The sequence below is a fragment of the Oreochromis niloticus genome, linkage group LG3, assembly GCF_001858045.2.
Source record: "Oreochromis niloticus isolate F11D_XX linkage group LG3, O_niloticus_UMD_NMBU, whole genome shotgun sequence".
NCBI classification, from domain to species: domain Eukaryota; kingdom Metazoa; phylum Chordata; class Actinopteri; order Cichliformes; family Cichlidae; genus Oreochromis; species Oreochromis niloticus.
In genome coordinates this window covers 32,512,632-32,530,028 of record NC_031967.2, presented here as the reverse complement: position 1 = coordinate 32,530,028, position 17,397 = coordinate 32,512,632, and the positions used below count along the sequence as shown (strand labels likewise).

Sequence of the window (17,397 nt, the reverse complement as noted above, 5' to 3'; positions counted from 1 at the left end):
GTACGGGCCTCAGGTGTCATGTTTGTCTTTGTGTTTGTGAAAACAGGAGAGGAGGCCACAGAGACCCTGATGAGTCTGAGTCCGTCTGAACTGAAGAACCTGCTCCATCACATACTCAGCGGGAAGGAGTTCGGAGTGGAGCGCAGTGGTCAGTAAAATGGCCTGTATTTGTATAGCGCTTTACTAAGATAAGATAAGATGACCTTTATTAGTCCCACACGTGGGAAATTTGTTTTGTCACAGCAGGAAGTGGACAGTGCAAAAGTTATGAAGCAAAAATTAGAATAAAATAAAATAAGAATAAATACAGTACACAACTGTACAGAATAGAATAAAATAGAATAAAATATACAATGAGATAAAAATAGAATACAAATGCTATATACAACTGAGTAAAAATACAACGATGCCAGAAAAGATTATTGCACATTAGTGTTATTGCACATGTGTGGATGTGTGTGTTTGATCAGTTAAAGTCTTTGTTGTGGAGTCTGACAGCAGTGGGGAGGAAAGACCTGCGAAATCTCTCCGTCCCACACCGTGGGTACTAGTCCCTAAGGACCCCAAAGCGCTTTACACATCCAGTCATCCACCCATTCACACACTGATGATGGCAGCTACATTGTAGCCACAGCTGTCCTGGGGCGCACTGACAGAGGCGAGGCTGCCGGACACTGGCACCACCAGGCCCTCTGACCACCACCAGTAGGCAACGGGTGAAGTGTCTTGCCCAAGGACACAATGACCAAGACTGTCCGAGCCGGGGCTCGAACCGGCAACCTTCCGATTGATTACAAGGCAAACTCCCAACTCTTGAGCCACGATCGCCCTGTCAGTCGCCTTACCTCATGTAACACGAGAACCAGTCATATGCTGCAACTCTGACGCAGTCTCTGCTGCTTCATCTGCACTGACGGTGAAGCTTTCTGATTGGATGGGGCAGTCGTTGCATCAACAGAGAAACGTTTGACAAGACTGTAGCCAAAGTAATCTGTTTCATTATGCTGTGGAAGAAGGGTGGGCAACAGTTTTTAATAAGTAAGCCACTGACAGGCCTCATATTTCCACAGATAAACTGTAACATCGTACACATGATGTTAAACTAAGTGAGACTGGTAAACAATCTAGCAAGGACCTCTCTAGATTATTTATTGTTGTTATTAATATTATTGTTCCAGACTTCATTTTAAACAAAAATCAACACGTCCACCGTTTGACTCCTGTTTATTTTCCTCTCTGTGTCTGTCCTGTTTGTTTCTTCTTCCTCAATCCTCCACACAGTTCGGGAGATGGATGCTGGCATCAGTCCTGCCATCTCCATCCATCATCTCGGGAATGTGGGAGCCACTAAAAGCGAGAGAGCCGGCATCAGCAAACTGAAGAGCGACATGAAAATGGTAGGATGCCATGACCGTGAGGTTATAGTTACCTTGCTCCACATAGGAATCTCATCTCAAAGTGCTTCTTCAGACACACACACAGGGTCAACTTTAACATTTGACTGTCATCAAACGAGTAAACTCAGCATCCCATTAAACAGAGATGGAGATGGAGGCAGGAGAGGCTCTTATTTTGAAATTGTTGAGCTTTTTTGGCAAATGACTTTTGTGTTTTTGCAGCTGGAGCAAAGGTTGTCTTTGACGGATCCGAGCAAGGTGATGTTAATGATTTAAATGAGGTGCTAATTCACCTGGAGGAGGGTGCTGGTGGGACATAAAGTAATTCATAGAGAGCTGAAAGCATGCGCTGAAGGAGAGCGGTGGCTCGTTGATGGAAAATTGTCGGCTTTAAGATCGAAACTTTCGATCGATTTGAATCATTTTGTCTTTTAAAACAGCTCAGTCGTTCATTCACAACCTGGTCCTTGTGTTGCAGGTGGATCGCAGGTTATCCATGATGGACACACTTAAGGTGATGATCACATGAAAGAATATTACCTATTACAGTAATGACATCTGTTCATTAGTTGTTGTTGTTTTATTTTTATTTTTTAACCTGTAGCTGTTAATTCACCTTCTGTGTAAACCTCACCGATCAGATCGGTCGGTCCACTAGGGAGGTTGTTCATTTGTAAAACTCAAGGCCTGCTTATTTGCTCCAGAGCTTCCAGCTGCGTTCCTCAGTGTTCATCATGATGATGATCCAAGGTGTTATATGAGTTTTGTCAACATTTTGGAGAGTAGCTAACAAAACGTCCTTAAGTCAAAAGAAACTTACGGCTATTTTGTTTTGTTTTTTTGGGTTAAACAAAAATTCTACGTGATTTTCCGCCATGATTCTTAAATTGTAATGTGCACATAATGACAGCAGTCTTGATTAATGTAATTTTATTTTTTGAATATGCATTATTTTCCTTAAGATTACCTAAAATACATCAGTCATTTAACTGTAAACTTTTATAGACTATTACTAAAGTTGGGTCTAGTTTACCTGATAAAATACACTTCCCATCAAAATATATTAAAGTACAACAATACAAATAATGTAAATTAAAGTACCATAGATGTGTATATATATTTTTTAATCTCCCACTATACAGCATCTCATAAAACAAAAAAAGGAATCACGGGGACCCCATTTAAAAAAAACACTACAAATAAACTTTAAATAGACTTTGAAAAGAAGTAGTTTCAGTGGTTGGGCTGCAGTTAACCCATGAGGGGAGATGAGTTTGATATCACTATTCTTTAATGTAGATGCTTTAAAACTGAGGGTGTGTACTGGAAACGTGTTACACCAGAACTTTTTGGTAATAAAATGATCCAAACTATTGATGTGTGGATCGTGTCCCCTGAGTCACCAGCTATAATTGTGTCCATTTTGGGTGACTTCTTCCTGCCGTTTGGTGTATCTGTTAAACCACCAGCAGGTGTTAACCTCACAGAATGACCCTTATCACAAACTTTTATTAAGACCAATTTAATTCTCATCCTTAATCTGTAGATGAGATTTGCAATGTCGCTTTGTTATGTTAGCCTAAATTATATCACTCAACTACCCTAAAATCACTCACCCTCCATATATTTGTATTTAAAGTTGATTTAAAGACTGTGTAAACGCTCCCGGAGGATAAAGACTGTGAGAGACAGTTGAAAGCTCTGGAACAACAAGCTGTGATGGTTCAGGCAGCCGCTGTAATTCTGCTCGTATGTTTTTATCTTTAACCCAGGAACCCGGGCTGTCTTTGACAGACCCAGTTGAGGAGGTGATGATGATGAGTTCATCACTATTGAGGAGGAAGATTTGAATGTGCTTTTGGCTTTGCTGTGGAGGAGGAAGCTGGGTTTGCAGATTTAAAAACTGGCCTTTGTTTAATGTGTTTTTGTCTATTACAGACAGACCGCAGGGTGTCTTTGACCGACTCAGTTAAGGTGACGATGATAAAGAAAGAGTGAGGAAGATTTAGATGCTGAAATTTCAATTCAAAATTGTAATTTTCAGTTCACACTTCATTCAAATGAAGTGGAGCTGAAGGTAGTTTCTGATCAAACTGAATCAAAGTAGAACCCATGGCTGGTTATTATTATTGTCGTCATGTTGACTACAAACCTGAACTTCCGTGGCTGTATCGCTCACAGCTGTGAGTCTGTTATATTGAATCCTTTACTCTGATCAGGCCACGCCCATCTTAAAACTCAACCTTTACTTTGAGCTCAACTACACCTGGAATTATACTATGATGCAAAGTTAGCAGCCTCTGTCCCCATGTGATCATGTAGATTCCTGCCGTAATGCTTAAAAACCCAATCAGACTCACAGGGTGAAAACGATACCAGCCACACTCTCGTGGGGGGTAATGATGGTGGTGGTGTCAGTGATTCGACCCGTTTCTCATGGAATCTGAATGGAAAACGTTTCGGCAGAAGTTAAATTAAAGCCTCCATCTTTGATCTTCTTCTCTTCCTTTCAGCTCGACCACTCTGTGACGTCCACCCTGAAGGTGACGGTGATAACGACATTAAAGTCCGATAACTGAGCATTCAGGGCCGTTTGAGTGATTAACACTCTAACGTGTGGCTGCTCAACAAGTAAACTGCATTGCAATTGTAATCATCTAAGCAGCTAACCACAGCTTCACATACTGATTTGCCAATAATTGTTAATCAGTAATAATTATTGTTGATTAATCAATAATTATAATTATTATCATTAACCAATGCTTCTCTGACCAGAGTTGACTGTAAATTTAATTTTACTCCCATTTAAAGCAAGAAAAAGAAAAGTTATGTTAGTTAAGGTGAATTATTTATAGTAAGCTTTGTAGGAAAATGTCACAGTGGTCGATTCCATAAAACCTCAAATATTTGGAGCCCACAGGTCCGTCTCGTGTGTAAGATCTCACCGATCTTTAACCAGCTGTTACAGTATGATGCAGATTGGGTGGAGCTGTGCTGTGATTCATGGTTTTCTAACAGAATTTCTCCCACTTGACGCCCTGTTTTTGATTCATGCATGCTGGCTTTTACCGATCCTTAAGTCTTCAGAATTATTTTCATATCAGTTTTTTTTTGTTTGTTTGTTTTTCTTTTTTTCTTTCTCCTCTTTTATGTTTTATTCTCTGCCTCTCAGGGCATGCAGTCACCGGACGTAGAAAGCATCGAGTCTGGGGTAAAGTTTTGCGTTATTCTCCTGCTTTTTGTTTTTACTTGGTGGTTTTTTTTTTTGTTTGTTTGTTTTTTTGTTTTCCTGTAGTGGCCCTCTAACATGAGCCACTCCATCAGATGTGGATTAGCAGTCTGCTGGTGTCATTGTGCCTCAAAACAGGAAGAGGGCGCTGTTCTTCCAGAATAAACGCAGTTACAGCGAGTGACTCCGCTTTTCTCTTCCCATCTGTTCAGAGGTTCCGGCTGCCGTCCATGGAATCCTTCGACATCCCGGACAAGATTCCGGTTGTTAAGGATACCAGACACGGTCAGTGGCTGCGTAGGAGGCGTCTGGACGGGGCGCTGAACCGAGTGCCCGTCGGCTTTTACCAGAAAGTCTGGAAGATCCTGCAGAAGGTGAGTTATGACCCAGATGTATATTTACTCATGAAAGTGTGTTTTTTAATGTTATTCACTTCTTGGATTAATTAGTAAACATTTGCATTCTACATTTTAAAACTGTAGTATAATTATTGTTTCCTTTAATGTAAATCTTTAATGTAAAGTGACAAGACGAGATGAACCACAGGTTTCTGTCACACTTGGACTTGTGTGGTAGTTGTGGTGATACTGATGTGCTTCTTGCAGTGCCACGGTCTGTCCATAGAGGGCTTTGTTCTTCCATCTTCAACCACCAGAGAGGTGATGTCTGATTACACACTTCACGTGAAACTGAGAGAGAAATTTTTATTTTTTTTTTAAACCTGTTTCTTTGTTTGTTTTCTCATCATTTAAATGCTACGTTGGGTATTTATTTGTATTTACTTCTTAAATGTAAAGCTCTTTGGAGCCCCTTGTAGTTTCGGATTAGGCATGTTAGTATTTTTAGGTAAGACACTTTTGAGAATTTAATTGTAAGAGCCAAGAATTACTATTATTATCATTATTATTGTTATTATTATTATTATTATTATTATTATTAGTATTATTATTATTATTATTATTATTATTAGTATGTTTTTGCTAATTTATTGGGTGATATTCAGTTTGTTGAGTTTCAGTTGAGATGATCTGGTGTCTCCCATCATTTTAATGTCTTTAAAAATAGTAACATAGTTATTTATTAATGACTTTTTTTCTATTGCAAAAAGGGTGAAAATGACACTGACAAAAAACGTCCTTAAAAAGGTTGTTTTAAACATTGATGTTAGCTCAGGATTTCATAACAGGTCCATACTTAGTTAGAATAAATGAACTGGAGGTATTTGTGTTATTTTACATTGATGTTTGCTTGTATAAAAAAGCAGAAAATGTTTAGAAGCGGGGGGGAAATCCGGGATATTTGTCAAATTACATCAAATTCCTAAAAATTCTTCAATTTTTTTACTGCTACTACACTTTGCATGAAAAACCTTGACTCTAGTTTTTACCGATACTGAGTAATATATTGTGTCGTTTTGTTAAGACACTAATGCTTTGATCAGCAAACATTTGAATGATATTGCACAATGAATTCTCTTGAAATCTGGAAATGAATGTTTTTTCACACCTAGTTTTAGTTTTGATTTTAGTTTTAATGAATTTTAATGACTGTTAAAATATTAGTCACCTTCACAATTCAGAGTTTATTTAAACTTTACAGTTAAAAAATGGTTTTTTTTTTGTTTGTTTGTTTGTTTTTTTGCATTTACGCTTTAGTTTAAAACCTTCATAAAGCTGTCAATAGAACAAAACTAACAAAAACAAAAACTATAACTTTAAATGATAGACTTAAAACAACATAAAAAAATAGTATTAATGATAAAAATAAGTGAGGAGACGCTGCATTTAGCACTTTGTATTTTTGCATCAGGGTTATCACTTCTTTTTTATTGTGACCACTTACGAAAACCAAAAATATATGCCATGTTGAAATATTTTTTCACTTGTTTAAGTTTGAATATATTTAGTTTGAGCTTATTTTTGGTTCATTTTACTTGTACATGTGAGTCTCATTGTAGTTAGCCTATTTACCTCTTCTTCTGCTTACTTCCCCTCAAAATGTAAGTAAAACTTTCATCAGTCTGCAGCGTTGTCAGTCAGGTCAGCCACAGTCAAACAGCCAAAAGCAAAAAACCTCTGTTCTGTTATTTGCTATTAATTAAGATTGTTTCTACAATTTTATCATTTAAAGTCATAATTTTTGTTTTTTTTGTTTGTTTTGTTCCATTGATAGCTATTTAGAGGTTTTACGCTTTGCATAAATGCAAAACAATCACCTTTTTTTATCTGTAAAGTTTAAATAAACTCTTTTTACAGACATATTTATTGTTCATCTACACACCAAGGTCGTTAAAATTAAAACTAAATTCAAAACTAAAACTGGGAGTGAAAAAACCTCCTGGTTAACCAGGAATAAAAACGAAACGTTTGATCAAATATTTTACAGTAATAAAAACTAAAATAAAAAACAAAAAGAACTGAAATTATCCAACTAACTGAAACCAAACTTAAAAACAAAACAGAAAAACCTTAAAACTAAATAATTTTACAAACTACTCATGAAATAAAAACTATAACCTTCCACCTTCTCCAGATGACCCCAGGGGAGATAAAGTTCTCCGTCCATGTGGAGACCGTTCTGAACAGAGTCCCTCAGCCTGAGTACCGACAGCTGCTGGTGGAGGCCATCTTGGTCCTCACCATGCTGGCCGACGTGGACATCCAGAGCATCGGCTCTATAATCCACGTGGAGAAGATCGTCCACCTGGCCAACGACATGTTCGACAAGGACCAGGTCAGCAGTCGCTCTAAACTCCCAGCGTCCATATCCCTGTCGTCAGCTAAAGCAGGTTGTTCTCCTTCCATTGTTCTGCAGAGGGACCTTGGAGCAGAGGAGCACATCCTGGAGAGGGAACCGTCCACAGGAATATGCAGGCTGCTGTATGACAGCGCCCCCAGCGGCCGCTTCGGGAGCATGACCTACCTCACAAAGGCTGTGGCGGTGTACGTGCAGGACTTCCTGCCCAGCGGCTCGTGTGCCGTACAGTGAGAAGACGAGATGGTGCAACAGTTAGTTGGTTTTTTTTTTGTTGTTGTTGTTGTTTTTTTACTACATAAACTAACATAACAGCCTCGCTTCATGTTGTCACCACGTCTGTGTTAATGCAGATGATAGATCAGCTGGTGCATTTTTAAGTTTTACGTGAAGAGTCGTCCTCTTCAACCATTGCTCGTACCGAAGCAACAGAATGCCGCACAAACTGTAGCAGCCACATTAGCTAGCCTCGTCTGCTTCTCTTTTCAGGGTGGTGACTTCCTGTGTTTCTTTTACTCTCAATAATCACCAGCAGTTTCCTACTTTCTGCCAGTCTGGCAGTGCGTTCAAATGCCACGTGTTACTCACCTGAAAAAAGCTGTGATGGAAATCCACAGATGTTCACTGCTAATGGCAAACGTTAGGAGGAGGAAGAGTAAAAGTGAAATTTGGAATCAGCAATTTTGATTAACCCCTTGCCAGAGCTGAAGTATTTTAACTAGTATGAGTTCGCATCATCCACTGGTTCAAAATTGGATTGCTTTGTCTTGTTTCATAAACCGTACTTAAACTTTCAGTGTTAATGCAAAATAAAAATTGGTCAGATATTTAAATAAATTTCCTAAAACATCATAGGACAGTAGTTATTTACAAATGTTACTAAAACTGTGGTAAATAATGCATCTTGTTGTTGGGAGCTATTTTCAGCTGCGGATTAATGCACATTTGGTTTTCCAGGGGTAGCCCTAGTAAGCTACCCACTGCCTTCTGATGCACACCCAGTCATTTTGTTCTGAAGACAGGCCTGAAATATGACAAACAGTTCAGACAAGAGAAACGAGGGTTATCCATAGTAGTTCTCAAAGGGGGAACGAGTTAAAGCAGTTAATTTGCAGTTATTTCCATCCCCTGCTCATTTTTTTTCATGTATTTATGGGAAAAATGAGCCAAATATGCTAATTCACTCTGGGGAAATGAATGTAAATGTATCCCAGCTATAATCAACATGGCCAGAAAATACAGTTTTCCCTTTTTTTTTTTTCTTTTCTTTTCTTGCGCTCATCACTACCTTAAACATTTTCACCTCCAACCACTGTTACCTGTGTGACTTAAACATGAAGTTCGTAAAATTCAAATTAATCTTCTAACACTTCCTAATTTATTACCTCACCTGGTCGCTCAACCACTAAGACTCACCCGACTTCGTATACCTCCAGTCCTGTGTGCTTGTACGGTGTATTACAAATGGAAAGCAAACAAAAAAACTAGTATTTATTTTTTTAGGTCTAAACTGTTAATTAAAGTCAGCTCCTGTAGGCAGGTGTCTTAAACAGGCCATGATGCCTTAACATGGTTGTACTTTGAGTCTAGAAGTTTGCGTAACTTAAACTTCAGGAGTGCTGTTTTATTTAAAGCTATAAATGAATTGAATTAATTTTTCAGAATGTTTTCTTCAGCATGTAGTGTATTAATGCTTTTCTTTACCTTAATCTTCTCCTCTGATTGCTGAAACTGTAATTTTGTTTCTGTTTTTAGATTAATTGCAGATAAACTTGAACACATTTTGTCTGTTGGCTCTTCGATAGTTCACTGTTTATGATATTGATGGCAAATCTGGAATAAATTATTAAGGTTATTCAAGAACATACCTGATTGTGCCTCCTGTTTAAATGTCCAGTAATCAGCTGACGTCAGTTATTTTGTGGCGTTCCAGCACACTCCACGTGAACTACAGCTGATCGCATCAGAACGAGTGTCGATGAGCAAGCCAGTGGTTGACTGTTTTTAGTTTTTGAAACTAATTCTGTAATAAAATAATCAAAATCAGTTATGAGTGTTTTTAATCAGTCATGTTACTGAGTAGGTCTTTTTAAACTGCACTCTCCATCTTACAGTTGCCTGAACTTTCAGGCCTGTTACATGTGCTTTGTTGGTTTAACTTCATATATATGAATATGCTGCTCAAACCAAAAGATAAAGGAACAGGGAAGAAGTAAGGAAGTGTTGAGATTGAAAGGATGCCAAAGAGTTTAATAGCAATTAAATAACCAAACTGTGAGGGCTGAATTCAAAGACACCTCAAAAATCAAAGTGAAAAATAATGAGGCAGGCTTAGTCCATTCTTATTAAATTTACTTAGGGGTACTCAGTAGCTTGTATGGTCAACATTCCTGTATACACGCCTGACCTTGTCAGGGAATGCTCCTGAGATGACAGCTGGTGTCCTGGGGGATTCTCCCAGATCTGGACCAGGACATCACCAAGCTCCTGGACAGTCTGAGGTGCAACCTGGCACCGTCGGATGGACTGAAACGTAATGTACTCAGTGGCAGATCAGACTCCACGTTGACCAGCAGTGAGGTCAGGGCCCGCAAGAGGACACCGAGCCCTCAGGCCACCCTCATGAACTCTGTTTCTGACCAAACAATCGAAAACATTCACACCCGTGTCCTGCTGGAGGTCATTTTGCACCTCTGGCAGTACTTACCCCATTCCTCCTTGCACAATGGAGCAGATACCGGTCCTGCTGATGGGTTAAGTACTTTCTTTGGCATTGTCCAGCTCTCCTGGAGTATCTGTCTGTCTCCTGGAATCTCCTCCATGCTCCTCAGACTTTGCTGGGAGACACTGGCAAAGGCATGTGTTGATTTGCTATCGTCAAGGAGACAGACTATCTGTGCACCCGCTGTTGGGTCCATATATCGCCTCATGCTACCAGTAGTGACACTGACCCTAGCCAAATACAGAACTGCTTGTGGTGGTGTGGAAGATATTTCCTTGGCACATTTATGGCTCCTTAGCATCTTTTCAACACCATAGCCCGAGTATTGTTGCTGACCATGTCCATGACCTCCTCCTGATAGATGCTTCCAGCAGGATAACACACCGTGTCACAAAACTCAGATCATCTCAAACTAGTTTCAAGTTCTCTACTCAAATGGCCTCCACAGTCACCGGACACATTTGGGATGTGGTGAGACAAAAGATTCACATCGTGGATGTACAGCCAACAAATCTGCAGCAACTCTGTGTGTTTCGGTCCTTTCAATATGGACCAAAATCTCTGAGGAGTGTTTCCAGCACCTTAATGAATCGGTGTCACCAAGAATTAAAGCAAAAAGGGGCATCCAACCAAATACTAACAAGGTATACCAAAAAAAACTATCGGGTGAGTGAATGTAGTGAGTTAGAAACCACAGACATAACCATAATATTATTGATGTAATTTCTTCAAATTCTGCTGAAAGGTTTAGCTAATTTGAGAAGAGTTATAAATGGTTTAAGCACAGGATCTTTTTTTTTTTTTTTTTTTTTTTTTTTTTACCTGAAATAAAACAGCCTCAAAAGAGAAAATACTTAATTTATCTGATTGAATATGTTAAGTGCTGCTGAGCTTTGAACTCTAAACACCATGGTTTTTTTTAAAGTGTGGCTTGTTACATGGGCAGAATACATGACCTGGGTTACATGTATGTGGAAAGCAAACAGACAAGGATAAACAGGGACTGCACTCGGCAGGCCTGAACATTTTCTCTAGACACGTGCAAACCGATCACTTGTCCGATGCCAGGCACGAATCTGTCTCTGTGGTTAATCAAATGATGGTCAGTGAAAGCTTCGATTTCATGTAAACCTCTTTTTTTTTCCTCTATCTTAGTCATCTGTTCAGCTTGCTCGCTGAATTATGTGATTAATTAAACACAGCAAAACCAGATGTGGTCTGAAAAAACTTGATGCCAACACTCAGTGATAAATTCTCTTGTTCTTCATTGTTTGCCAAAAACATGAACACATTTCAGCTGTAAGCGCTACGCTCATGTGCCAGCAATCTGTTTGATGGAGTCTGTTTCTAAAACAACTCAGATGTCGTACTCTGGCAGTATGGCTTCCTATCAGCAAACGTACCCAATTATAGGATTTAATCACACAAATTTACCCCAATGAGCACAATTTTATGGCTCATACTGCACTCCATGTGGCCAACACTCCAACACTGCACCAATGAACATCAGTCATGGACAAAGTCAATGCTGGTTTTCCACTCTCCACACTTTTTTGAAATGTAAGTGTCTTGGGTGCCGACCTCAGTAGACCTCTGCCTGGTTGATTTATTCACTTATTTCACGACGTTCTGAAAAGCATGAAGTCCATTTTGTAAATTTTGGTTGTTTTTAGAGTCTAATAGGAGGATTATCCAGGGTGGAAACTTGTGATTTTTCTTCAGTTTCAGACTTCCCAAACCAGTGGATGTTGTCACGGTATCTACATCCATCTTTTATACAGTCCTGTGAAAAAAGCTGAATCTGCCACTTTATTCAGTAGCTTGTAGAACCACTTTTTAGCATTGCCATCGTTTTCTGCACGACTTCTTCAGTCCCTCACCTTTGGAGAAGTTTTGTCTCAGTCTTTTTTACAGCATTGCTTCTGCACATTGAGGTGTGTGGACATTTGTTAATGCACAGGTTGACGTCTGGACTTAAACTGGGACATTGCACCACTTTCTTTTTTTTTTCAGCCAGCCATCCTGTTGTAGATTTGCTTGGGACGTTGAGAGACAGATGGCCTCACATTTGACTCTAGAATACTTTGGTTCATGGTTCTTATATAGTTCTTTTCTACTCTGAGCAATCAAGGCGGTTTACACAGCTTTCACCCATTTATATTCCAATGGATGAATCTGAGAGTGACTTGGGGTTAGTATCTTGCCCAAAGATATTTGGCTTGCAGACGGGAGCAGACAAGGATCAAACCACCAACCTTCCGATTAGTAGGTGACCTGCTCTACCACCTGAGCTACAGCCATCATCATTCAAATGACATTGCTTCAGAAGTCTTCTGATTTGTTCAGATGCGGTTTTGTAAACTTGAACCTTGCTGCCTCATTCTGTTTAGAGAGAAGAGGCTTTCTCCTCGCAACCCTTCTACACAAATCATACTTGTTCAATCTTTTTCTAACAGTACTGTCATGAACTTTAACTTTTAACTGAGGCCTGTAGAGTCCGAGAATGTTGCACAGTTTGTGAAATTGCATCATGGTGTTAACACACTTGAATTCTCCAGGCGAGGAAACTTCCAAAAGTTCTGATTTCTATAGAGGTGCTCCGACTTTCTGACAAATGCTCAATAAAGTGTACTTAATTATCAGCACTTAGTTGCTCCTTCCCTTCTTAACTCCTATTAAAACAGTAAAGGTCAAACAAAATGTCTGAAAAGGTAAGGCAATCCTTGTTAAAGGATTTGGATCCAGTACATGTACTTGCACTTTTTAAAAAGACAAGAGTTTGGATTACCATCTATCAATAAAAGGAGTGTTTTCTTGTTCATTTTTTATTCTTATTATTTACATTAACTTTTTAAAAATATATTTTTTAAAATGTTGAAAATTAAATGTAAAAAAAAACTACATCTGCATGAATTTGGACCCATTTGTGTCTTCTGTCCTCTTGGCTCCTCTTCTGTTACAAACTTAAACTGAAAGCTGGAATATTCACATTTAAAGCTATTCATCATCTCTCTCCTCCATATCTCTCTGATCTGGTTAACATCACCGCCCCATCTCGTTGTCTCAGATCTTCTTCTTCCCTTTCACTCTCCGTCCCCTCCCCCGTCTTGTCACCATGGGGAGCAGGGCTTTCAGCTGCTCTGCTCCACGACTCTGGAATTCCCTAAATCCTGATTTAAGAAATATCTCTACTTTCTCTCCCAACTCAAAACCCACTTGTTCAAAAATAGCTTATCCCACATAACCTCTCCATTCGGCTATTTTAAATTTGTTTATGTCTTATGCTTTTATGATTGTGTAAACTCCTTGCTTTTATCTTGCTTTTTACTCTACTGTGTACAGCGACCTTGAGTGTTTTGAAAGGCGCTTTCAAATAAAATGTATTATTATTAATATTGGAAAAATTCTGTTTTCTTGTAAGTGAACTCAGCAGGAATGTGCAGACAAACATGCAAACAGACATTTCTGATGACTCTGCAGATTTTCTTAAAATGTGGAAAACTCCTTCAGGAGGCGTCATTCCTCTTAAATGAACATGACTTATCTCCTACACCCACTCACACGCTTGGCTGGCTTCTCTCGTTGTGAAAGACTGAATATCTGTGCACCAGCAGCTGTTTGACTTTTGAACGCTGGCAGCAGATTCATTTATTTACCTTGGATTCAAATGTCAGCTCTGTCCACATTATGTCCCAGGTGAAAGGTATATGAGAAGACACGAAGCAACGGCGTACAAAAGTACATGTTTGAGTCATTGATTCTTTTGTCCGATGCTTTTATTTCACTTCATCTTTGGCCCTTCAGATGCAAGTAAAACAGTACAGTAAGCAATACACAGTACAAAGATAATTTGGGTTTAAAAGTGCAACCTGAGTGTACAAAATATCAGCAAGCACCTGCTGTGTGCATGAAGTAAACTGCAGGTGAGTTGAAGCTAAAGCTACAACCGCCTCTTAAATTTCAGGATTTCATAGATGTGCAAATAAAAAAACAAGGCTGTGCAGCTCATAGTGAGGAATCTCTTCCCAGTATTTGTACACTCAGCCCATCAGGTAGCTCAACGTTGAGACTTTGCAGATTTAAGATTGTTTGAGCATGTAGACGTCATAACGTTCCTGCTTTAAATCTTTTTTTTTTAAAAAGCAAAACAAAAAAAACCCCAAACAGTTATGGGACAAAACAAAAAAGTGAAATATCCTAAACTGAGTTTAAAATACTAAATGAAAATGGGCACATTTTGACATTTAAAAAAAAGATAAAATAAATAAAATACCAGAATCAGCATTACAGAAACTGTTAGTTAATCCAACTGTGTTTAAAACTTTTGTCAAGAACCTGAGTGTACTTTAAATAACTTTTATCTTGAATCCATAAAGACATTGCTCCACCTCTTCTCAGTTTTTATACCATCCCCTTTTATGCCATTTCCGCTACTTTGTTTTGCATTCCTGTTTGGCTCTGTGGCCAATGCTTGAGTTATGTTCATTCATATTTTTAAGATTTCTAAAACAAACATTGCTTTATGTAAAACGCCCAACAGTAAGTAGTGTTCAAAGGCCAAAGGTCAGCTCCACGTCATTTGTTCTCTATTGGTTTATCCTTCATTTACATTTAACCTTTTAATTTAACCTTGGACTAAACTAGGCTGGTCCAGTTATTAAGGGGACAGAAATTATGACTACGAGTATTAAAAAAAAGTAAGGGTGAGGAGTTTCTAGAAGGCATTGCTGCACAGCTCCTTGTTTAATTTACTTCTGATAAAGTTGTATCATTAAAAATCTGAGTTTATCACACGCTAGAAAACACGACCAGTTACATCTCAGTCATAAAAATGTGGAAACTACGCATCTGCTCAGAGTTACAGAATTACAAATTTCCTTTAAAAATGTTTTGCTGTTTTATGATATTTGTGAAGGAATGGGTTGTAAATGAAACGCTGTTATCGAGCGTCGTTATATCAGCTGTGGGATCAGTTCAAGGCCAGGGTAACTAGTAGGACAAAGAGATAATAATAAAAAAAAGCTCAGTAGTTGCAGAAATACAACTTTCTGTGTGGTTAAACTGTCATCAAATGCTTAAGGTTTGAAAGGCCTGACAATTCCCAATTTGAAATGCATCAGGTGGAGCAGTAGCTGCCTGACAGGTGCATTTAAAAAATTTAGATATCATTTTACTGGAAAATAAATACAAATTCTGATTTAAAATAAAGAAGTAAAAGAAGGAGAAGAAGAAGCCTGGGTAAGCTGATCTCCCAGTTATCAGAACCCGTCAGTTGAACATGCTGGTTGTGTCCTCGGACGTCTAATAGTTCACCGGCTGCGATGCCGAACGGTTCATCGTGGAGCAGTGTCCTGCCCTAAAACAAAACACAAGCAGATGTTAACAAAGTATGAAAGCTTATTTTTGCCAGAATTTCCAATCAGGTGTATTTAAGTGTTCACGTTATTAAAAATAACATTTTGAAATTTTGAGACTTATGGAAAAAAAATATAAATATACTGAGTGGCAGATACAAGCTGCCATAGAAAAGATCTGTTTCATTTTGCAGGATTTATCATCCCAGTGGATTTTTTGAAGTTAGCTTCTTAACAAAAATCTCCACATTTCCTTTTTTCTTTCCACATTAAATTTCGAGCTTCTTCTGTTACACAGCCTGGTTATTTTGCACTTTTGTCAGCACAGTTACCTGCAGAGCCCTGTGGAGCATTCATAGTTGTTTTGGCAGTATGCTCCGAAGGGTTTACTGTTCATGATCCGCCACAGCGGGGTCATCCGGGCTATCCTCCTTGGAGCATGGACGACATCTGACCCCCTTAGATCTGCACTCTGGAGGAAGCTGGACAGGTCCTGTGAAACCAAAGGACCTGCACACACCTGGAATACAGATGGGATAGAAAGGTATACAAATCTTCATTAAAAGGAACCCCACTGATGACTGATGCTGATGTAGTCCAGTGTACTCTGACTCAAAGCAGTGGGAAGACATAAGCTTCATCAACTATTAAGTGACTCAGTGACTTAATTTGAACACTGAAGACATTGGTGTTGGTGACCGTGGGGAGGAAGAACTCCTTTTTTCTGACAGGAAGTCAAATAAGGGAGAAGCAAAGGAAAGAGAGGATCAAACACAACCAGCAGGAGAGAAAACCCTTTCAGTTACACTTTAGTTCTTAACTATGGACGCTCCACAGAGGAAAATATGAGTTTGGAGGAGACATGGTGAAATGTCAGTGATATCCAGTATCTTGTATCATTGACAGGTGAAATCATGCCTGATATGAAAAGTGGGCAAATTCAAAGCAGGCTTTCACAAAAAGGCTTTAAATCCAAAACTAATGGAAGTGAAAGATGCTGCTGATAGACTTATAAGAGATGAATACATTAGAGGCTTCTTAATGTAACCATAGTCTAACAAACTTATCACTCTATACTTTAAAGAAAGGGAAACTGGACTTTAAGCTGATTTGTTTTTCCTCACTTGGAGAAACAACTGAATAAAATCAAAAGTTACATGTTCTGATTGCCCAGATTACAATTATAGTCATAATCAGGTTATGGATGTTTCCTGATGACAGCATAGAATGAAGAGGGTAAATTTAACACCACATCTGTGGTTATTACTAAATTTACTCCACTCACCTGTTGAGCCACCATTAACAGGACAATGCACAGTGCTGCTGCTGCTTTCTTTTGGGTGAAGAAGCCTGTCTTCTGCATCTTTCCAGTGGACCGGGATGTTTGCTGGTAAGTCTACGGAGATTCTTTGCTTTTATCGTCCTTTCTTTCTTTCTTTCTTTCTTTCTCTTTAGCTATGTTGCTGAGCCTCAACCTGGTGGTTTCCCTGATTTCCAAGACTTTGTGGAGGACTCAAGCTCCCCTACCAACTTCCAGAAGTGAGAAGAAGTGAATCTGGAACCTATAAGTCTTTGCAAGTGAGCCTGACTTAGCGAACTTCAGGAGGGCTCGGCTCTCTGTTATATAGTCAGGGCCTGATCCCTGGAGAGGGAGAGCAGTGAGGGCGGGAGAGGGAGTCACAGTCCATGCAGTGTCCACCCCATTTGCCTCATCTCATCTCTTTGCCTCTCTTATCCAGTCTAAACGTCACATGATGCGTCCAGTATGTTCAGAGAAAGTCCTTTCTTATTACAAAGACAAACACATTTTTTTTTCCTTCTGTGTCTAATGTGAGCACAGAGGCACCATACATGGCCCACGTGACGGTAACACAAGGACAGCTGGGTCAAACTCATTTGATAGAGGTTGCTAAATTTATGTGTGTTTCTATTTCAATGCAT

At 39.1% G+C, this 17,397-nt stretch overlaps 2 protein-coding genes across 22 annotated transcripts in view; one reads left to right on the top strand and one right to left on the bottom strand.

Annotated features, from left to right (window-relative positions):
* The window catches only part of phka1a (phosphorylase kinase, alpha 1a (muscle)), a 32,243-nt gene extending 22,817 nt beyond the window's left edge, over positions 1-9,426 (top strand). For 2 of the 21 annotated variants that reach the window (XM_013265703.3, XM_013265692.3), the window contains exons 25-36: positions 47-148; positions 1,282-1,397; positions 1,620-1,655; positions 1,876-1,911; positions 3,170-3,205; positions 3,336-3,371; positions 3,911-3,940; positions 4,570-4,608; positions 4,839-5,000; positions 5,232-5,285; positions 7,159-7,359; positions 7,441-9,426. In XM_013265703.3, the coding sequence (XP_013121157.1) occupies positions 47-148; positions 1,282-1,397; positions 1,620-1,655; positions 1,876-1,911; positions 3,170-3,205; positions 3,336-3,371; positions 3,911-3,940; positions 4,570-4,608; positions 4,839-5,000; positions 5,232-5,285; positions 7,159-7,359; positions 7,441-7,614 (1,022 nt within the window). In that variant the 3' untranslated portion in view covers positions 7,615-9,426. The remainder of the gene's footprint in view (positions 1-46; positions 149-1,281; positions 1,398-1,619; positions 1,656-1,875; positions 1,912-3,169; positions 3,206-3,335; positions 3,372-3,910; positions 3,941-4,569; positions 4,609-4,838; positions 5,001-5,231; positions 5,286-7,158; positions 7,360-7,440) is intronic. The other 19 variants (XM_013265694.3, XM_013265695.3, XM_019353057.2 and 16 more) reach the window with 19 other exon arrangements.
* A 4,584-nt stretch (positions 9,427-14,010) lies between these two features.
* Positions 14,011-17,158, bottom strand: leap2 (liver-expressed antimicrobial peptide 2). The gene is made up of 3 exons (XM_003457723.5): positions 16,742-17,158; positions 15,789-15,976; positions 14,011-15,458 (listed from the first exon to the last, which is right to left on the bottom strand). Exons 1-3 carry the CDS (start codon positions 16,817-16,819, stop codon positions 15,404-15,406), a joined length of 321 nt encoding a protein of 106 aa, XP_003457771.1. The 5' UTR covers positions 16,820-17,158; the 3' UTR covers positions 14,011-15,403.
* Between the last annotated feature and the right edge of the window lie 239 nt (positions 17,159-17,397).

Coding starts and splice junctions, on each gene's coding strand:
- leap2 (XM_003457723.5), bottom strand. CDS start 16,819: ATGCAGAAGACAGGCTTCTTCACCCAAAAGAAAGCAGCAGCAGCACTG. Junction 15,977..16,741: donor TGTTAATGGTGGCTCAACAG/GTGAGTGGAGTA, acceptor TCTGTATTCCAG/GTGTGTGCAGGTCCTTTGGT. Junction 15,459..15,788: donor TGCTCCACAGGGCTCTGCAG/GTAACTGTGCTG, acceptor GTTTTGTTTTAG/GGCAGGACACTGCTCCACGA.